Source organism: Zeugodacus cucurbitae, chromosome 2 (genome assembly GCF_028554725.1).
Source record: "Zeugodacus cucurbitae isolate PBARC_wt_2022May chromosome 2, idZeuCucr1.2, whole genome shotgun sequence".
Classification (NCBI taxonomy): domain Eukaryota; kingdom Metazoa; phylum Arthropoda; class Insecta; order Diptera; family Tephritidae; genus Zeugodacus; species Zeugodacus cucurbitae.
The window spans coordinates 53209420-53233442 of NC_071667.1; the positions used below are offsets into that span (position 1 = coordinate 53209420).

Here is a 24023-nt window from a genome sequence, read left to right on the forward strand (position 1 = left end):
TGAATAAAATTTAAGCCAATGTTTTACAAAGGGGTAAACAAAAAAAAAATTGATGAAAAAATATGTCTAAAATAAACAACATAAGAAAATCTTAGATAAAACACTTCGATTCGTCAAACTTTGAATTTTAGCAAAACCACTGTTATAACTTATAAAGAATGGCATAATCAACTACCATAGATATAAAACAACAAGCGACTATTAAGAATTTACTAAGATAAAGGTTAGGTTAGGTTAGGTTATACTGGTAGGCCAACACGCCACACGTAGACCATTTAGGTCCTTTGCGATACCAGATGGAGTGCCGTCACGTTGTCCACGAGGAGTAGTCATCCTGTAGGATGCCTGCGCTTGACACGAATTAAAAAAAATTGTGTGGGTTCACTTTCGATACCTCTTCCAGATTCTCATATTATGAGGCCCCCAAGTAGCGAAGTCGTTGCTTTGACAATGCAGGGCAGGTGCACACGAGATGCTTCATTGTTTCTGTTGCACCTTGCTCATGAGATTTCCTGCAGTCATCTCGATCTGTAAGTCCAATTTTGTAGGCTTGTGCCGCCACCAGACAGTGGCCTATGAGAATTCCCACCAAACTCCTATAGACCCTTCTATCGAGTGCCAGTATGAGTTTGGTGTACTTCTGGTCTACCGTTTTACACGTGGCTTTTGCGGTTTTAAACCCCGGTATATTTGTCCAACGTGTTAGGATTTTTCTTGTCATGCCGCTGTCCAGATCATCGTATAGACAGTGCATCGATTTGCCAATGTCGGTCGTGATTCCGGAAGACAGTTTTACACCGTTCTTGGCAATTTCGTCTACAATCTCGTTGCCTTCAATGCTTTTATGTGCTGGCACCCAGTATAAATGAAGACACTTGTTCCTAGCAACTCTCTCCACTGCCACCCTGGTATACAAAACACTCTTGACTCTCTACATAGATATTGATTTTGGAGTAGCCGGCTGCTGTATTGCTCTGCGGCTTCCTTAATAGCACACACCTCCGCTTGAAAAATACTGCAGTGGTTCGGAAGTTTAAAAGGCTGCTTTCACCTAACTCCGGACAGTATATTCGCGCACCTATCCCGTCTTCCATTTTCGAACCATCCGTGTAGATATTCAATGTGCTGCGTGAGGTTATCATTCCCTTACGCCAGCCGTCTTTTTCCAGGTTCACACGGAATATTCTTTCCCAGTACATAAGTGGGGTCAAATAGTCGGTACTTGCCAAACCGCCCCAACCCAAAGAACTGTGCCCAAAAGTTCTGTACGTAAATTCTCTTCCCACCGATTTAACCACATAGGTTTCGGCAAAGAGATCTATCGGCGACAGGTTAAGTATCCATTCAAGAGCTGCCGTAGGGGTGGTTCTTAGAGCTCCCGTTATACAGAGCACTATGAGTCGCTGAACCCTTTCTATTGGCTTTCGGTAAGTTGATTTCTTTGTGCCTGTCCACCACACAATAGGACTATTGGTCTCACTATTCCTGTGTAGCACCAGTGCATGAGAGAGAGAAAGGCCCCAGGTAGTGCTGAGCAACTGCCTGCATGCATATAGAGCACAACTGACCTTCCTCACCCTTTCTTCCACAGCAAATTACTGTCCAAGATGACTCGTAGGCACTTCGTGCGGTCCTTTGATGATAGTTCTGTTCCGTTTAGCCTTGTAAAAACGAGCAGATCGGTTTTTTCCGCATTCAACCCTAGACCTGCTTGTGTTGCCCGATTTTGGACAGTATTGAGTGTGCTGGTCATAACACTAAGGTAAACACACTGTATCAAATTTCATTGGATTACTTGGTGATTGGTCTAACTAGGCAAGCAGAACTGACGGCTCAGATCAATAACTTAGGCAGCTTTTAAAAATATGAGATCAAGATTAGGAAATTAAAGCAATAACATCCTCCAATCCTAAGCCGATTATTCACGAGAAGAAAACTTAAAACGCGATTTTGGCAATACTCATTTAGGCGCATAATAAACTACTCTTGAAAACGTATCGATGGTCTGATTGAAGCGACGATGGATATTTAATTTCACTGCTATTCTACAATGACTTCTTACTTGACAAGAAACACAATTAGCAGTCCCACTCTGACAATTTCAATATGTAATACCTCCCATACTGCTAGTTTCCTGAAATTGCCGATATAGCACCATGCCGATATAACGACAACGAGCTCAACAAAGCTTCCAAATATGATAACCACAATGTTCTTTACATAAGTCAGCCCTACTACTTGTTGAAAATATAATATATATTTCGTTACTTAATGAATTGATTAAAATGTTTTCCAACCGATCGCATTTAATTTAGTTTATTTATTTAATTTGATTTAAATATATTTAGTAAATATTATTAAGGCAAAAGTTGGTAAACTAAATTTATTTTATGTAAAACAAAATTGACTACTACTTCGTTAATTGAGGTGCAGTTAGCTTAATTGAATGGCACTTCAATTAACAGACTTTGAATTAAAAAAATATATATTTAAATTAAATTAAAGCTAAAGTTGCCAATTAGTTTTGTGCTCATTCTACAGCGCGCTAACAAGATGGTACCCCTATATAAAGCCATAGCACCGGTATGCTGGTTATGAAAGCGTACGCGCTCACTTCTAGCTCAAAACTCAGCACTTGCCTTTAGTTGCCATTTTATTGGCATGGTAAAAATGTAAACAATAAAAGCACAAACAACAGCAACAACAATATTAGAACTGAGAATGAGATTGCTGGCATTGTTGCAACGCTGTTGACGGAACACAAAAGGAAATTACAAACTAGAAACAACAGCACCCAGTGCGGGCTGTCGGGCCAAGTGGTCCTAAATCAATATTAAATTTGTTACTGCAAAACAATAGAGATGGAGAGAGATTGTTGGCGGGGTTAGTTGACGCTGGCAAGAAAATATGCGGGTGCGTTTTGTGCATATTTTCTTTGAATTGTAGCTCAGGGCGATACACCTGAAAAATATTTTTAAATTCTTTTAGATTTACGGTATCTGACAATCTACCGCTACACGGCAGTTGACAACAAACAAAGGAGGAAGAGAGAGAGAGAGAGTGGAAAAAAGCAAAATTTATGAGCATAAAAAAGTTATAAAAAATATGTGCGCTTCAATAATAAAAAGAAACAAGAAAAGTTGACGAGAAGAAAACGCAAAGAGGAAGGAAAAGCATTGTATAGCATACCTTTGGGAGCAGCGAATGAACGTGTACACCTTTTTGAGAAGGTATGTACTTTTTTTTCTGTTTTCTGTTATTATTTATTTTGGCACTGCGAGACTTACAATGCTTGTTATGAAATCGTTGAAAAATGGCAGCGATTAACGATTCGAGTTCAAGGGTTCAACGCTTCAATCAAGCGAACTCCCAAAGCTGTGCTGCAGTGGTGGCAAGCGTTGTTAAGCGGTTTAGCAGGTGTTGTAAAAGATTACGTAACATCATGTATGTGAATATACGCGTACGGTGGAAATCGTAATTGAGTTTTTTACAGAGAATACGGTTATTAACAAGTGCGTGTAACTTATTTACATGAAAAATTTTCGCAGAATCGTAAGGAGGTAGGTTTATACTTTGCATAAGTTTAATCGTAGTATATAGGGGGAGGCCAGTGGAAATTTGCTTACCAAACTTCTATGTGTAATCAAGTATTTATGCAAAGTAAGGTTAATTAATGTGAAAATTGGAAATTTTTCGCTTCGTTAAACATTTTGCCGAAGATTCGAGGGTTAGAGGGGCATGTGCGAAATTTCATTATATTTATAATGGCTGTTCAAATTGAAGTTAAGACAATATTAGCTGAATTAATATTTAAAATGATACAAAAAGATCCTTAAAATGAATAATATTCGAAAAAATTCAGATAAATACTGAAAAACAGAAGATATTGGCTCGAAGCTTTTCGGTTAGAGAATGTGCGCCAAAAGGTAGGCAATGCGGAAATTTAATTGAGAAAACAGGCACATAGAGTCGCCGAAAACGAGTTCGTGTTTTGTTGAATCAACTTTCTAGACAATGATGCACCTAATGTTACATTTGTGGAACTAAAAATCAGATGCAAGAAGATATAAGCTGGATGTGTAGCCTATATTTTGGCGCTTTGAAATTGAAACTTAAACAGATGAGATCCGATGATGTATAACAAAAAAAAAAAAATTCAACACTTACAGACCAGATATGAATTTAATATGCTTTGCAGAGAGTAGGAGAACCCCCTAAAATTGTTAAAAATAAAATATGGAGGTAATTTTGAAGATGTGAAAAAAACTCAAAAAAGGTATGGACTTTTGCTCGAAAAGAAAGTAGTTTTCGAACAATCCAAGTTGAGTATAGAAATATCTTAAATCAGGTATAGAGAAGAGAGAGAAGGCTGCTTAAACATCGGTATCATCGACTTATAAAGATTATATACTAAGAACTCTGAGAGTGCCACAACATATCCTTTCAAATTTGAGAACATAGTTCCTAAATATTTTTCCAGATTTAGAGAACTTCCATTAATTACTGTCGCATTTCTGCAAAATATGTTCGGTAAGAAAAGGAAAGCATGTTTCAAATCTTTGATAAAATAAGTAGCACAATACTGAAGCAAAAATTAGGTTATTTTGAAACATAAAATATTTCTGATTTGCATAAAATGTTGCAAATATCATTCACTCACTCTACAAACTCACACCCATACAATAAAATCCTGTAATTCATTACCTCCCTGCTATTGCTTAAGCACACTTTGCACCAAACTGTTTGAAATTTCGAAAAAATATTGATTTTACTCATACGCCATGGCTAACATGCATGAAATTCATCTAATATGATTACACTTTGCCATTTAGCACAGGACTTGCCTACATAAAGTCTCCTGCTTGGCCGCCTGTCAGGCAATGCATAATTTATAGCTACGGACTTCCGCATGGGAATACACGTAACTGTAGCACCAACATACTCACATGCATGGAAGAGAAATTCGAAAATCGACAGGCATATGGATGAGCAGCAGGCAAACGAAAAAAAAAAATTAAAAATAAAATAACAAAAACAAAATTAAGCACAATAAGCCAGCAGCTTGTATATTAAATTACTTACAGACATGCAATACTGAAGAGCTTAGAGATTCGCTTAGGCGGCTGTGGCAACGGGAGCATAAAATTAAAAATTAAATTTTGCAAAAACACAGTAAACAAATAGATTAGGATACATAATCCATGAGTTTGAGATGATAAAAATTAGCTACCAACAATTTTAGTTAAAAATGCTTAATCAAATTTAATTTCCATCAAATCAAAATTTATTTTGTAAGCTAAACAAGTGCCAGTCTCAAGTGGAAAAATCGTTTAAAATTTCATTTTACTCTAAGTTCTCAAGAATTACCTGCCACTTATTGTTAAGCTACAGCGTTTCAAGAAACCCACTTAAAAATTGTTATTGAAGCTTGTTGACTTAAGCGCTACAAATGCTGTTATTTTGTTCAACAAGCGCAACGAGCTTATAAGCTTCGCACCCACTATCCGCCATGCTTACACGGGACCTCGTATAAACATATAGTACATAGTTGTTGTTGTTTTTGTTGTGAAAACAGACAAGTTTACCAAATTAGATGAACAGAATGAGAAATTGTTGAGGTGTCTATCCTAGGTCGGATGGAAATTCGGGTGAGTAGCTGTGACGAAGACATAACTGTCCGTGGGAATGTTTTAATGATCTAAAATAACTACCAATTTAGAGAAAAACTTGAAGAGCAGGAGCAATTATAAAGGATCACTCATTATTCTTGACAGATCATGTTAGCTTGTTGTATTCAAGGCTGATCCCGCGATGTTACTCACAGAGTTCATACCTGGATAGTTGAAATATTGGTCCTTTGAGATTTCAAAAACTACAAAAGATGAATCAAAATGTCCTCATATAATAATCCCGAATGGTTTGCCTCCAGATCTTTCCACAGCAGTCAAGTGAAAACTGGACAGTCGGTGATAAAATAATAGGATATCGATACCAGTAAAAAAATTGCCCAAATCTTTATGGTCTTTAACTCTCATACATTATATATAACAATATCTATATCATTAACGTACTATCGCAATTTATGTCCAGAAGAAGCAGTCATCCCAAATATTTAGAAAAACAAGATACCAAGTTACTATATCCTTTTCTGAAATCATTTCTAAACATAAGGACTGTATCCTATATCAAAGAGCCTTATGTTCCAGACTCCAGTCCTTAGATTTAGAACGAACATCCATATGAAAGAAGAGTTTTACGAAAAATCCTATACCCTGCTTCGACTTTAACTCAAAACACAATTCTTTATCCATTATAATTTCTGAATCCCTCTTCAACATTTTTATAGCATTCGGTCAGTTGTAAGTGTAAGCTTACTTCCTGTAATTTACCTCCATAAACTTTGTTGCAACACCAACATAACAAAGTCATTAGCAACTTACAAATAATAAATTATGAATGATTATGGCGGTCGAAGAGTTCATCTCTGCTATCTCTCAAGGAAACTTTTGTTTGTCATTTGCCCTCACTGCCTAAGTAAAAGCAGCTCACGAAGTTTAGTAAAGTTTAATGCTGCACACGAAGCACCGAAATAAAACATTGGTAGGTGGAAAATGCCCAAACATTTAAAGTAATAAAATGAAGCACGACTCCATCGACGGCTTTTAGATGCAGGAAGTGTACAAGTAAAGTGAGTTTGCAAACCAATGCACAGAGGAAGTGGCGAGAAAGTTCAGGCAAGTAATTAAAAATACATATAAAAGAGAGGCAGTGAGTATTTCGGAGCTGTTGTATGGTGCAATTCTTAACCCTTTTTAAGGTTATGTTGAAGTTAAGTAAACAACACCGGAGGTAATATCAGGTACCAAAAGTAATTTACTAATATTTTTAGACCTTACAGTTTTCAGCTCGTATTCAGCTGAAGATAATGGGAGCTTGATATCAAACAGCCTGAAGAGCGTTATAGAGAGTTCCAGCATAACTTCGCAAAATCGAGGATGTGTTTACATTTTATGGTCCAACATACCATATGTTGAAACACAACTCTCTGAGGGTACTGAAAATAGTATTTAAGAGCAATTAACATACTGGTGCAGACCGTGTAAATAGAGGGATACCTTGTACCTTCTATATTTGGCGTAGAAACCGCTTTAAGCAATTATAGCCGAATCCACCAGAGCGCGCCACTCATTCCTCCTTTTTGCTTTTTGGCGCCAACTGGAAACACCAAGTGAAGCCAGGTCACTTTGCACTTGGTCTTTCCACCGGAGTGGAGGTCGTCCTCTTCCGAGGCTTCCTCCAGCGGGTACTGCATCGAATACTTTCAGAGCTGGAGTGTTTTCTTCCATCCGTACAACGTGACCTAGCCAGTATTCGCCGTTGCCAATTCTTAAGGGACCATAAATCTTCCGCAAAACCTTTCTCTCGAAAACTCCTAGTGCCGTCTCATCGGATGTTGACATCGTCCACGCTTCTGTACCGTAAAGTAGGACGGGAATGATGAGGGACTTGTAGAGTTTGGTTTTTATTCGTCGAGAGAGGACTTTACTTTTCAATTGCCTACTCAGTCCAAAGTAGCACCTGTTGGCAAGAGTGATAGCTCGGCCGGTAATCCATCGGCCCCCGCCGCTTTGTTGTTCTTCAAGCGGGTAATTGCTATTCTTACTAGAGTGTTATTGCTGCCTGGTCGAGGACTGTAATAGAGGCATATTTTCTATGAATTCTATACAGTATTAAAACGAAAGCGATTTCCTTAAAGAAGAGGTGGTGAAAAATTAAGAGGGGATGGAGAGAGTGAAAGAAAGTGAGGGAGACGGCGAGGGGGGCGAAAGAATTTGTGAGAGTGAGAAATACTATCCTACTACTTAATTCCTGACGGCATCTCAAAAGAGTTTAGTTTAAGTTTTTATGTCTTTTTCATACTTAGCTCTCTTAAAGTAAACGCAATAAATCGATTAAAACCGGTACGGATAAAGCCATAAACTAAGAAGTAGTAATTATTTATAACTGAATACCTAAGACATACCTATTTTGCTATAGGAGCAGAGCAGTAATTCCAAGCTCAAGTCGTGCACACTCTCCTATTTCCCTTTGGTTATATACCATACCTATGTAATTATGTGAGTTCATATGTTAAGCAGCGTACTGTAAGCCCTGTAGTTCATGCGTAAATTAATCCTCAATTTATTTTGCTTATCAACTCTTACGGCTTTGGCTGTCGTCAGGAACTGCCTTAAATCACAAACACAATCTTCAATGTAATCGTAATTAAGTGGTATGAATTATTTCTTATTAACGCGTGGATTATAATTAATTGTTGATTACAGAGGCAGAGCAAATAAGAAAATAGATTTTCGCACATGCGAGTATATGCTGCACCTAGGACTGTAAGGGTAAAGCAATGCGAGTCAGTGAATCGAAGCACACTAATAGCATGTAGATGGAGAAGAGATTATTCTTATCGCCTGCATTTAATCAAATGTGTTGCTTAATTTACTAACACACGCGCGCAGACAGGATTACTATAATTATAGAGAATGGAGGATATGAGGGTATACTGTAGAGACTTGACGAACTAGTTTAAAGTAAGCAAAGGAAAGAACATTTTATAATACTATTTGAGAGAAAAATATGTATAGAATAACGGGTTAACTCTTAAGATTATAATATGAGAATTGTATATTCGTAGCTCGATCCAATAAATATTCAGTTTAATAAGCAGTTTTTGGTAGAATGATGAATACATGAGACCCGAAGATGGAAGTAGCAGAGACTGGTCCTTTTTATACCATAACAAAGAAATCAGAACTGTAAAATGGCGCCCAACAAAAGCGTGAGTTTTTTACCTAATTTCGGAGTTGGAATTCGACACATAGTTTCTTTATATAAATCTGATCAGATCGGTTATTTGCGACATGAAGCTAATATGATAAATTTAAATTTTCAATGTTCCGAATATGTAAGTATCTAGCTAGTTTTAGAGCATTTGTAGATTGTACTTGGATAACCCCTAATTTCAACAAGAATTTCCAAGGTCATTTATAAATATTATTTTATATATTATTATATAAATATTATTATTAAATATTATTAAATAAAAATTATTTTATATTATAATTTTTCAACAACATTTTTGTTTGTTCCAGCTAACATTCTAGATAACTCTACTTTAAAGTAAATACATAAAACTTTCATTCACGTTATAAAAAACTAGCAGACCCGGCCACACATTTTTGTGGCTAAGGTATACATTAAATTAAGTTGGTCCAATCTTGGCTTCGGCGACGATATTGATTACTCGAGGTTGATTTATATTACGCAGCATGATTACAACTCACACTACTTTTAATTGCAAAGTAAGGCAATTTTAAATAGTTTGGGATAATTAACTACGTCATCCTGGTTTGTAGCTGTGTCAACTCTCTTGGACCGATATTCTAAATTGTCGCTTAAGATCATCGATATCTTCTTTACCACCAATATAGGTCATTCAATCAGTCATTTATGGTTATCATATTGAGGTTTCATGTCAGGAAAACTTCTCTTTCAAGTCAATGAAGTGGCAGAAATCTGTTGGAAATGCTATTAATCCATCGAGGTGTCAACTGCGACCCTACCATTTCCAACTGCTTCTACAATCGCAATTAGATATTGTTGCAAAAACACTCATATGTTTGTTGTTAATTGGCGATTCTTTATGTGTCGCCACAAATTAAATGATTTAGGTATGCGATTAGCCCGTCAGTAACAGTTGATCCAGGAATAATTGGAAGAGTCTGGCGTAAATCACCTACTAACAGAATCCTGGCTCCACCAAAAACGTTCATAGACAATCAAGATCTTTTAAAGTCCTGTGCAGTACCTCCAGCGACTTCTTTAATATTTGGAAAATCTTCGTTACAGCGCTATTTTTGGCGATTTTGCCGACTGGTGTTTCGTTCATTTGCAATTTAGGAGTAATTTCAAAGCCGAATATGTCGTATGTTTACCTACTAACAGGTGCCCATTCCCGTTAACCTTGGAAACCCTGGAACCTTGGTGAAAATGAGTGAAATTGGTTCTGGAATTACATCAGCCCTCATATACTATATCTGATGATTTTCTATTGGACTTTATGTCGAATATATAAGTAAAATTGTGTGTTATCTTAATAAAATTACATCAATAAATTGCGAGAGTTTAAAATGTTCGGCTGGACGTGAACTTAGCCTTTCCTTATTTGTTACAAATTGTTTAGGGCTATCCACACAACCTTATACAGTTAAACACTGACAAAAATATTTCAACAAAGCAACAATGACAACCTTCAAAATGTTATTATTTTTTGTTTTCTTTTTTCATATTTTTGTTGTCAACTCGAATAAAATTCTCTTAATATTATCTTCCTCGCAATTTTTTCATATTTACTCACTTTCTAATCTTTTTCTGGCCTTCCACGAATATTTCAAGACTAAAATTAGCCAGATCGGTTTGGCCGTTCTCGTTTTTTTGCGGCACAAACGAACAGCAATTCATTTTTATATTATATTATTATCAAGCGACAATTTTTTTTAATTCCGCATAGGACCATTCAGTAGGGAATCGACCGCGCGAGTGATCTTAACCCCCCTCCCGTACCTCGGTGCCTGAGTGACGCCTACAACTCTACAACGCATAGTTAGCCGCCGAAAAATTTCAAAATTTTAACTCGTGATATCTTTTGTATGGAATGTCAGAATCTTATAATTCAAAAAATTATATAAAGGTTTTGAAGCGATCTTAAATAATAAATTATTTATTTCGATAAGGATTAATACTAAGGTATAAATAAAGAGCCTTTTCAAGTAGTGGTATTTTAATTAATTATTTTATATAAAATCGCTTATTGTGAGATATGATGTCGCGACGTTTTTTGTAGATAATGATAAGTTCTACAAAATTGTAGTACATCACTTTGTTATATCTTCAATCGTTTTCGCACCATTCGCGATTAAAGAAAGTTTTTTGGTATATTTTTACATTATAGAAGTTTTGGTAAGGAACCCTATATTTTTTTTTTAAACTAAATATAGCCTATGTCAGTCAGGGATAGTATAGCTTTCCAACGGTGAAAGAATTTTTCAAATCGGTTCAGTAGTTTCGGAGCCTATTCGAGACAAACAAACAAAAAAACAAACATTTCCTCTTTATAATATTAGTATAGATAAATAAACAAGGTGGCAACTCTGCTAAAAATTTTTGTTTTTTTTATTTTTATGTAATTGGTATAGTCAGTATTTTAAAAAAAGATACTTTTTATTAATAAATGAAAAATAAATAAAAATAAAAGGTGGCAACTCTATTGGAAAAAATTTAATTTTGGTAAAATTTATATAGTCAGTAATTAAAAAAATATATTTTCATTAATAAACATAAATGATCCGTTCAAAATTTCTAGATGGCAACCCTGATTAAAAAAATTATTTAAATTCCTTGTTTTTTTTTGTTCTGTTGGTGACGTAATTGAATTTGTATTATTATTACAATTTTTATAAAAACAAAATTAACATTTTCAGGTAGGTATGGTAACTCCAACAGATAATATTTTTAGAAAAACAAGCTTTTGTAAATTCAAAAAGAAATTTTTAATATTTTATTTTATTGTAATTTCTGTAGGCGATACTGTGGGTACCTACCGTTCAAGTATCTGGAGAGTTTTCAAGACCTCTCTGGAGAGTCTTGTAATAAAATTGCATCTGTTTGTATACAGATTCATTTGCCCGTATAATACCATACACATACATATATACTAGTCATATTTTCTGGTACTTTGTGATAGTAATGAAATTCTAACTTCTTTGTATATAAATACTCGTATACTGAATGGACTATACGCAAATCTACATTTACTTATATTTACTATATACATATAAATATACACAGAGACTCACTTACCTTCTCTCGCTTTCAAGTAGACCGTATTGGCCACAATATTCTCTAATTCCATTAGTTCCAGGTTGGCGGTTTTTTATTGTATCCTTTGGCCGGCTGGAAAAAAAATCTCTACACTGTCGGATATTTAGCGGCGGCTTGCACGTGTCGCGCCGCCTCCAGCAATGACTGGGCGTTGGAGTTAATTGTCCGGCACTTACTTTGCCGCAAACTATGGTTGCTGTTGTGGCTTTTAATGCCGTAAGAGCGCGCTCTATTATATGTGAGTGTGTGTGTGTTTAGACTGTATAATAAAAGCCTGGCAATATTATTACGCGCACCAAATGATTACGCGTTTGCCGCTTGGCCGTAACGTCGTGACTTTTATGTTTTGAATAAAAATGTTTATTGTGACTCTGCTCACCACCAGTTATTGGTAGTTTAACGCCTGCAGTAATGGCGCGTGATTACATAACACCTCTGCACATAAATGCCACACATACATACATAGACAGATGGGCGTACGTAGTATATAAGCGCATATGTAGGGCGGCGGGAGATTGACAGTCTGTCCACGGCACGCACACTTAGTTCAGCTGAATGGTAAATATATATGCGCGGCGCTGTCAGAAAGCCAACTAACGGTACTTATGGAATAGCTGCCTGTCGTTTACACTTGTGCTTCCGTTTCCGGTTGTTTATTTGTGTGTGTGTGTACTACTCGTTTACCGAGCGTGCTCAGCCAAAAATCTCTGTTGCTATGCCAGGTCACTCACACCAACACACTCTCTTCTCACTCACACGGACTTCCTGTCGCTCACTGACCACTCGGCGTAAACACGCACTGCTGCACTGTCCGCCTTTCTTTCGACGCTACGCAACTAATGCAAAAAGCGCTCTAATGCCGCTGTTGTTGTTGCTACTATTTTATTTATTGTAATTTGTGCTCGTTCTCCACGCTCTTGCCGCATTTGTGTGTGTCCAACGGAAAGTGGCGTTTCAATGTCTCGATATGTTTGCTTGATTATTGTGGTTGTAGTTGTTGTTGCTGTAACGATTGGCGTCATTTAATTTCCTTGCGTATAACAGCCAACTACGACAACATACCAACACACTTGTAGGCTGTGCTATATTAATGGGTTTTGTGTGAGTTTTTGTGCGATATTTTCGGCGTTTCGCTTAATTTACATATATATTTGTAATAACGTTTTGTGCTTTCTGTTTTCAGATTTGTGTGCGAAAGTTATTTACTGAAATTTCATTTGCTCAGTACATTGGATCGCTTAGGCGCTTTTCCAGGATATGGTTGGCATTTCTTGTAGATAAAGATAATGATGAGCTGTAAAGGGAGAAATAGAGACAAAAATTAGGATTTTTCGGTAAAACAAATAAATATGCATATATAGATGGGTGGCAACTCTAAGAAAAAAAAATACATATTTTCATTAGAAAATTAATATTTATAAGGACTTAAAAGTAATTGCACAGCAGAAAAATAAAAATAATAAATTATGAAAAGTGGCAACTCTACCAGAAAAAAAATAAATTTTTATGAAAATAAACTTAGTCGAGTATATGCATAAAAATCAAGCTAATGACATGAATGTAGAATCATTTGTATTTATATTCCAATAGTCTGGCAACCCTTTTTTATAAATCCTTGAACAATTATTAAAATACCTTGAATATCTATAACCTAAATTTTAGTAGATTAAAATGCATTTGTATTCGAATAGTAGGGCAACCCTGTTATTCTAAATGCACGAATACCGCCTAACAGTAGTAGAATGATTATAATATCTTGATTATCTAAAATTAAATATTTGCAGAGAGATGGCAACTCTATTCAAAAACATATGAGCAATAAATAAAAGCAACCACAAGTTCACGCAGTTTCACAAAGTACAGTAAATAACTTGTTTCCTGCTGAAAACATGAACATTAACGCACCAACTGCAGTAATTCTTTCAACTTATTTGAACTTTTCCAATAACACCGGAGCGCAGAGATATTGCAATTTATGGCCATGGCATGTTATCAAAATAGTCTAAAGTTTAACTTAAATACGCTACACTCAGTGCTGCAGCTCAAAGCGCCAGCTGCAATTGCATTTTACATTTTACATCTACTCGAAGCGCCCATACAGCTGTGACGGCCGTGGCGTATGAGCAACTAACGCATAATGCCAAAAGCAGTGAGAGCGCACAAACCGCATTGGTCACATAAAAAACTTACGAACATATCGTAAACTAGTTATTGATGAGAACTAAATGAAATGATATGCGTGCACACACATATGCGAGAGCGGTAAAGCAGGAATATTGATGATAAGTTATGGCTAAATTAAAAGGAAATGAGACAGTATGAATGTGGGTGTGTGAGTGTGTGTGGAGTAGTAGCAAATGTAACTAACATAAAGTGCTGGATTTATATATTCATGACTATAAATTTTAATATCGCATGGAACCGTTACATAAGCTAGTGATTGCTTCGGGTTATTTGCTTCAAATGTTGTTGATCAGCACCATAAGGATTACATTGGGTGTTGAGATGCATCCATAAAGAGAAATGCGTGGGAAATGATACTGGTTGTGAGAATATATTTAATAACATTCTTTATTTATTTATTTTTTTTCCTTTTAAATACTAATTATATAAATTAAAATTATATTAAATATTTAAGAAATAATGAGGGAGCTATACAAAGAATAGAGATAAGAGGCGATTGTTACAGCAATAAAAACGTTGCCTACATTCTGGCGCATTGTCTTTTGTCATTTTTTGATTATTCACCATGTAAAAACTATGTTTAACTTTGAAGCTCGTACAAGTTGAAAGTCAGACTACAATTCCGTGGTTGAATTCACTCAAGACGCATATTTAGGCAGAACTATTCACTCATATGTTTTTTATTGCCTACATTTGAGCGCGCTTATATTAGACCACAATATTTACGTTTGTAAGACGATAGAGTAGAAAGGGTGGTTAAATATTTTTTCTCAATTTTGACTTATTTTTAACATTGGAGAAAATGTAAGTTGGTATGAATATGTAGTCCGTATCTTAATTGGTCCAGCTATAGAGATTCTTCACATTTGGTGACTTTACTTGGTAGGATTATTTTTATATTTTCTTTAAAATAAGATTATTTTGATAGTAAGTCAAACCGATATACAAATTATCAATACAATTTCACATTCCCATTGATCAAATGTACTTAAGGGGTTAGGTGGGTAAATAGTATTTTGCGATTTTTGACGTGTCCAAAAAAAATCTTGCCGTGGAAAAAAGAGGAAAAAAGAAAATATTGAAATTTGATTTTTTTACAGAATTTTAATAAAAAAAAATCATTTTTTTAGTCAATATTTCGGCATATATTCAATCGAAAAAATAGTTATAATAACAATATAAAAAATCCTTAGTTGATTAACTAGATAATTTTATTCCAAAGATGAGTGCAAATTTTTAACAAAATCGTTTCATAACTTTTTGAGATATCGTGTCCACCGACTTGAAAAATTGAGTTTTGAGATAAATGCGTTTAGACATTCATTCACATTCGTACTGACGTGGCCTAATGGACGGAACTTCCAAAGGGTATATCTCATAGAATATTACTCGGATTTATTTGATATTTTTAAACTTTTGCACTATTTAATAAGACAATACATATTTTTTTTCAAATTTTGAAATTTTGAAACCCACCTAACTCCTTAAGTCTTGGAAGACTGGATCATAATACATTAAATTAATTAAAATAAATTTTCTGTTCTCTCCACACTTTATCATATTAACTTTTTTCTCACTTTCTGACTTTCACTTATTTAATAAAATTAAGCTTGATATTGGTTCTTAATTCCACGCATCTTGAATTTAATGAATTAATTGTGGCACCCTTTATAATTCTACTTCTTACATACACTATTCACTGCGAATCCATTGCAAACACATTAATTTATACAATCTTGTTCGGCACACAGCGTGTTTTAGCACTTAATGCTCGGACACGTCCTTCGTTGGTCATATATTGCAAATTTATGTATTTTAACGACCATACGGAATGGAAATGGACATTACATTGGTGTAAATGTAGGCTATTTGTATGAATGTATGCGCATTCAGTAAAGGTAATTTGAAGAGGCAGAATGGTAGGAATAGATAAAGCAAGAATATGGCAGATAGTGATTCGAAAGGTGCAAATGGCATGATAATATAAGGGAAAAGTAACAGGTTTGTGGAGTAAATGATATTCGAAGACAAGGCTAGTGGAAAGTGACCTGAGACTTTCTTATGAGTTTTTAACTTAATAACTGGTATATCGAGTCAAATCGAGAATATTAGGACTTTTAGTGTTTACAAAGCAAACTAACATTCTAGAATAGAAGACTTCGATATTACTACGATTTGAAAGCTCGCGGTTTAATTTTCACACTGTGGCTAATATAGGTCCTTTGCCATGCGGTTTGTCTTATTTTAGATACTTCACTAATATTTACGAGTATTGCTTAGAGCCTATGATGAAGAAGATAAATAAAGAACTTTTATGGGTCGACGACATCCGGTTCCGATTTAGGATAGGACGGTTATTGAAACATTTAGGATAAGGTTATAGCTGAAGTTTCGTGAAGTTTTATGATCTGTAGAACCGGGTCATTTTATTTAAGTTCGTTAAGATGTAGTGGCTTTTCTGTCGAGAACACATCATCGGAATGGGTGCAGACTTCTCAGCTTTGAAAGTTTGTATGTGGCATCTATAGATGGAGACTTTGAAATCACTAACGTAACAACTATTCAATTCCTCCAGATGAGTTGAATCAACACAAGATTGCGAATACGATAAAATAATGGGTCTTGATATCCGTCTGCCGCATTTCCGGGCTTAGATGATTGAATGAAGTTACATCTAGCTTACAAGAACTCCTCTAAGGACATATGATCTCAGAAAATATAGGGGATTAATATTAACTTGAGTGGTATGTAATAGTATGAACTTCGAAGAACAAGACGGGTCTCCATTTTTTATTGAAAGGCACATATTAGGGTTAGTATATTACAAAGAATATTTCATAGCAAGCAAAATAAATTAGATGGAAGTGAATAATTGCGCTCAGTAACTCTAAACTATGAGTCTAACTCGTCCGATTGATATAAAAATACAAAGTAACACAATCAAGATCAAGCGTGTGCTATATATACTATAATTACTCATCGAATACAATTACTCAACAAATACAAATTCTAGAATATAAAATACAACAACACTATACTATAATAACAACAAAAATGTTAAAATTATGACGCAAATGGCACTTCAAAACTCACAACTAAGCTTATTCAATTGAAACGTTATTAAAAATAGAACTGAAAGCACAACAACAACAAACACGATTATCTGCAGTACTTCAAGTACAAGTTACTCAAGCGTCAGCCGCTACACGCTTATAGTAAATTACACTTCACTGCAACACAATTGCATTTCGCTGTTATTGCTGTTGTTGTTGCTGTAATTATTGCATTTAGCGCGTGACGACTGTTGAGAATATGCATTAAATACTTTAAAGTAATTAAAAGTAATTTGAACTGATTTGCTAATTAATAAAGTTAAGCTAGTACTAACGACCGCAGAATCCACTCATCGACTAATTAACAATGTCGATAAACAACAATAACAAAAACACAAGAAAAATATTAATTAGCGAACAAGTGAACATATTATGTAATGATTATTCATTAAGTATAACTACTTATATTTACGTGTAAGTATGTCATATGAGTCAATGTAGAGGAGGAGTATATATACATTGTTGATTATTTTCTCGACATCTTGCTTGTTGTTGTTGTGATCGGCTCAGTTGTGTAAAACAAGACGAAAGAAAATATCGAAAGGAAATGAAGAATGAAAAGCTTACAGTATACGTGTGTGTTTGTGTGTATGTTTATGTACTCATCAGTCTGAGTAATCGAATGTCGTTGCAACACAAATGATGATGCAAATTGCTTTTTAATTAATTTACTGGTCCATTAGGGGCACTTCAACGGACAAGTGCAAATATGTTCGCTTATGCACCAGATGTGTAATTTAAATATATCGACAAGCCAGAAGCAATGCATGGAAGCCCTTTAACATTTCGACTTCTTTTTTTTCATTTTCCTGGCGCTATGAATATCCCAGCAATTTTAGCCGAGTAGGGAAAGTAGTCAACAGAGTGTATTTTTCAACAAATATTGATTGCAATACAGTGTCCATTCGATATTCTCTTCGAAACACTTCTGAAACTCTATTTATATTTTTGGAAATATTAAATTCCCGATATTTTTTGAACACACCTCTTGCATTAAAAAGTAGTAGTTGTAGATATGAGGTAACCACTTCACTATAAAATTGGTGGTAATTGGAGTGGAACTGTAGTAGAAGTGGGATTTAGTGTCGGAATATAGACACGCCCTTGAACTCTGAGACTCACCATTACAATACAATATCTGAAAATAATTTAAGATACTTCTAGAAATCTATCTTTAGGGACATGATAAGAGATTTATTGATGCTGAAAACTGAAGTGATTATCTGCTGGTTCAAACAAACCAAATGGCACCGAGACTATGGAGCATTTTCCAGGCAATCGTTGGAAGTGCAGAAATAAATCCTCAGTGCAATTATAGGCATGAACACATTGTCATTCTGAATGACAACCAGGCGAGACTTAAAGCTATCTCTTCGTCTCGTTTGGTCAGAGAATGCATTGACAGACTCAAGAGGCTATCGGTGTATAACAGAGTACACCTAATCATAAAACATAAATGGTAATAATGGTAATAATTTACCTGATCAGCAGCAGTAAACACGTCTGCTGGGACCGTTCCTGGCGGTTGTACCACATACGATCAAGGGGATACTCCGTGTGGAAGAGTGATCGGAACGAGAAAAAGACTGACAAACGGTACCCGATTTTCGACAGTCGAAAAGATTACTGGGACCATACAGTACCAAATGGTTTAGGATGCTAATAAACCTCCCAAGGAGTGAACTCAGGCAACTGGTGGGACTGACAAAGGACACTGTAAGCTCAAGAAATACTTATATAACTTGGACGAAGTCTCATCAGATAGTAGTATTTTAAGGCTCTCATCGTTAATTGAGGAGCGCATCCACTATCTTACTCCCAGCACTATTCTGAACTTTGTCAGAGTGCTGGGACTATTGGAGTCGTGGCAGGTTTTGTGGGAGGACACAATAGACCAAAGCTTGGAGTGCACATCTCATAAATTCTATCTATCTATTTAGTTCAATACTCATCATCATAGCACCGTTGTTTTTAGTCTGATGACGTCAGCATATCCCAACAATTGTAGGATTTTTTCTAAAACTGTTAAATTGATCGTATTAAGACGGCTATGCATCCTAAAAGCTTTACTCTTCACAACAGTTCTTTGATGGATAAATCATAGGATATAGTTGTTTCACTTATTTCCTCAATATTCAAGAGTTTTGAACCAATAATGGACACAAAACTGGGTATTAGTGAGAAGAGAGAAAAAACTAGCATTTCAATATATATATATATATATATATATATATATCAGAATAAGCGACTTTAATCCCAAACGGGGTTCACAGAATCGAACAACAATGGGTTAATAATGGAAGTAACGAAGATCAGAAATTGAACAGTAAAACCTACAACAGTTGTATATAAATATATATAAATTTTCGTAGTACAATTAGCATTACTATACAATACAAAAAAAAAACTACTGGTAACAGAATTGAAAGCAATTTTAATTAGAATATATTTGGAATATCTGCACTATCCACTATGTTCAATGCTGCTATCCTGTGGTTTCCAAATAATGCACACAAATCCTAAATGTATGCAATGTTTTTCGTTTGCCAAGCAATATAATAACAACGTTGCCTACAATTAGGCGCATTATCAAATAATTATCAATTCATAATAGCACGAATGAAACTAGGTCAATTATTTGCGATTTTTAATTAGAAAATATTCAAATGCAGAAATCTCATTATCTAACTTATTGAGTTTGACCAGACAAAAACGCACAATTGCAGGATTATTAATATTACAAGCGCCTACAACCAAGGCACAAATTCTACACCTAGTTGTTGCCTTTGTAGTGTCTACGACATGCACTTAAATTCCAATTAAATCAACTAGATGAATTTCAATGAACAAAAAGTAATTGCTTTCTTTGTGAGACCCCATACAGATTTTAGTTGAATGTGGAAATGTATGTTTTTCTAAAATAGACAGTAGAGATTATTTAAAATGATAACATATTAAGCGCACATAAGCAAATAAACAAAGTGGCGACCGACTCGACTCGACTAAATATTTCAATTACAAAATTGTTTATTGATAAATGCAAATTGAAAACAAATACTCAACTAAATGATTTGTAGCCAAAGCAAGAGCACACACAATAAAAACCAATTTTATTTTAATTGAAAACACTATAAATTTACATACAACGAATATAATATATATATAAAACACAGTGTGTGTACGCAAAATTTGCCAAAGAAAACACCATAATGGCGGCTGACTATCAGGCGATATTGTTGAGCTGCAAATTTATGGTTATAATATGTATGTATGTGATTGGCGTTGCAACCGTTTAGCCGGTTATAGCCGAATCGACGATAGTGCGCCACCTGTCTCTCTCCTTCGCAGTTCGGCGCCAGTTGGAGATCCCAAGTGTAACCAGGTCGCTCTCCACCTGGTCCCTCCAACGGAGTGGAGGCCTTCCCCTGGTTGGTTATAATATGGTATTTGAAAATATTCAAAAGTCCATAAATATTATCCGGTTGCTTTAAAGGAAAAGTGCGGCAATAACTTCAACGAAGCGCCTCAACGGAACGAAATGTGGTTCAATAAAGTGTAGTTGGCAAGAGTGTGCTGTGCGGCGAGGGGTTTAAATGAAACTTTGCAATTTATGCATAAAAATTCAGCCGAGCAAAAGTTAAATAAAACTTTCAGAAAACTTAGCGAGTTAAAGGAGCAGAAAGTAAAAAGAAAATATAAATATTTTACTCTTAGCGAAAACAAAGGATATAGAGAAAATAAGAATCCTTATAAAACACTACACCAACAACACACAAACAAACAACAAACAATGTGAGAAACAAAAGCAACCAAGCGAAAGGAGGAAATTTCCAGCAGTAGCTACAAGTACTGCGCGTAGGTAGGAAGTGCGGGTGTGCGAACCTGCAATCGGACCTCGTTGAAAGTGAGTACACAAACACGAGTTGATGGCAGTTTTTCGTCGCGGAAATGAGTGAGCGCCGCGCGTCAATGTGAATTGAAGAAAACATACTACAGTTGAAACTTACTGCAAAACACTTGCGTACTTGCGCGAAAGGACGACGCGTTGGTGGCGTATGAGTGCTTTGTATGTATTTATTTACATACTCTACTCTATATTTAAAAGATTTCTTTTTTCCGCGCAGCACATTCGCATTTTCACAATGAATGGGTTTGAATGGGTCTTTAGTAGTAGTTGCATTTTGAAGAAGATATATTTAGCGCAAGGATGCAGCCACAAATTGCATTGCTATTCACTCTTTTCACAGGGAAAATCTTTTACAAATGCATAAATAGTCAGCAAATAAGATTAAATAAAATGCACGGAGAAGATAAGTGTGATTTAAAGTATTACAAATGCAGAAATGAAATGAAAATAGAACGAAGAGATGGAATAAATTTAAATAAATATGAAATGAAATTAAAATGAAATTTATAGACTTTTTAGTTATTTATTTTGACGGAATTAAAAGCAAGTGAGAAAGAATTACTACGTTAAGGAAATACTGAACATTGAATTCTTGTCAAATTTATAAGAAATAAGTCGTTATATAAAGGTCGCCCTAATTGGTTCCTTTAAGAGTTGATTGAATGTTACCTAACTATTCACTATATTTCTCATGTAAGCATTGGGGAAAGTCGGGGTCAATTAAAATCGGTACAGAATCATCTTATGATAATTGTTATATTCTCATCTAATTTCATTGAAATATCTCAATAGCTAACCCTGATGTACGGCACAGATCAATGATAGGCACGAAATCTATTATAATGGATATATGGGAACAATAAAACGTATGAGGCGATTTTATAAAATTTTTGGCATCAACTGACATTTAACGAAGACATCCCCACTCTATTTTGGTAATATATCTCCTGTATCATTCTAAGCAGAGCAATCATAGTTGTGGTTCACTTATGCCTATTTTCCACACTCTGCCAAAAAGGCGCGATAACAATCTCATGGACCAAACTTCATTCAAATCAGTCGAGTGATTTTTGAAATGAGCAAATTTTCATAAATCGTTTCTTTGCACGTTTTGCCGAAAAGACCACCGTCTGTTGGTGGATCGGATCAAATGTCATCTCGACATTTTAAAAAATTTGTTCCCTGTTTCGTATCCATATTTATACTGTTACCCCATCGTAGAAGGTCCACTGAAGTACTTTCTCTCAGGAAAGTTCAACTCGCCACAATGGTAGGGGTCCATATTAGACACTCCCCAATGGGCTCGGATGCCGTGAGGCTAAACATCCTTCAGGAAGCAGGTTACCGATGTTCCAATGTGAAAGACGAGATTGAACCATATAGACACTTATTATGTATTTCTCTTTCATTATCCTGCTTTTGCTAGACTGAGGCTGAAACATCTCTGCAGCACCAGTTTCGGCCAACCAGATGAACTTTAACCTAAAACCGCTTCAACAAATTTATAACAGGCACAAAGCCTGTAGCAAGGTTTTTTTGAGTGGCTTACTTCAGTTTCAGCTGTAGTCTAAGTGCTCCAGTATTCACTTATTTAGTGTTATTATTATTCTTCAAATTCTAGCACACATGTTTTCAACCATAATCAAATAACAACTGAAGTAAATCTCAGTTTCCTATATGCGATGATGCCATTTTGTTGAGCGTATCTGAATATATGCAAATGTTTCGACGGGACGGAGGCGATTTCAGCGTATGCTATCACTAGAAATTTCAAAAGGTTAAGGTCTTGATCACTTAGATAGTAGAACACTACTTTAACCAGGCCATGCTGCCTACATTTAGGCGCATTGAATATAGCACGAAGCACTTAAAATGAGGTTTGCCGAATTTAAATAAAAAGTTCAAATCCCCTAGCAGTAAAAGGAACTCGTTTCCAACAAACTAATAGCCAAATATCCAAATAGCACATCGTAGAAGTAAATGAAGTAAACTTTTAGTGGGTTTTTTTCGGAAAGCATAACGTTTATTATGCACATCTTGCTTGTATGAGTTTGTGAATCACCTGACAGACATTATTTTCAGCTGCTCTTGGTCGTTAATCCGTTATTTTGTTTTTAGTTCTTCTTTTCACAATTCAATCTTAATATGAGCAGCACATTGTATAACGAGATTTTAAAAATAATAAAATTACGCTGGCAATCATTTTATGTGCATATTCTCCTCATAAGAACAGCTGTTGAAGCACCAGCCATATTGTGTGCTCATGTTGCCACCAGCGCGCGCGTCTAGGCTAGAGCTTTTATGCACACATTTTATGATTTCATTTCATTTTTTTCCTCTTTCCACATATGTTGCAACTGTAAAAGGCTGCACATTACACACAAAGTAGACGCAGCTAACGTCTAACGTTTCTTCTTGGCACTCACTTGCTTCGGCTTTGCCACTCGTCTGTGCAGTCAAACATTTTAGTAAGCGACCTTGTGCAGCTTTGTACCTCAGCACATTTGCTTGGTGTGGCGAATTTTTTCACCCATATGGAAGACTCTTTGTCTATGTACAGATATAGATATATACAAATCTACATTGCATTAAGGTTCAAGTTGCCCGATGGCTTTTAAGGAGACATAAACTTGTGTAGGGTTTCAACAACTAACTGCACATCTGAGCTTAATGCATATTCATGCTGACAGCGCTCTTATGTAAGTACGCAGTAGTAATTTGACGTGAATATCCTTGTTGGAGTGTGGCAAGTATTGTGATTCATATGTTGCAACATTATCAGTCGCACGTACAGCGAACACATTGTCTGATTTGTTTTAGATGTGATTGCAGAAATCGCTAAAATGCGGTTAGATGGATGTGATCGGGCCGAATTAAATGCAATTTAC

The 24023-nt window shown here is 35.6% G+C and overlaps 1 protein-coding gene across 5 annotated transcripts in view; it reads right to left on the reverse strand.

The window, feature by feature from the left end:
• Positions 1-24023, reverse strand: part of LOC105213541 (G protein-coupled receptor kinase 2) — a 188478-nt gene that overhangs the window by 109130 nt on the left and 55325 nt on the right. For all 5 annotated transcript variants that reach the window (XM_054225463.1, XM_054225464.1, XM_054225461.1 and 2 more), the window contains one exon: positions 11911-13225. In XM_054225463.1, coding sequence (XP_054081438.1) covers positions 11911-11962 — 52 coding nt within the window. In that variant the 5' untranslated portion in view covers positions 11963-13225. The remainder of the gene's footprint in view (positions 1-11910; positions 13226-24023) is intronic.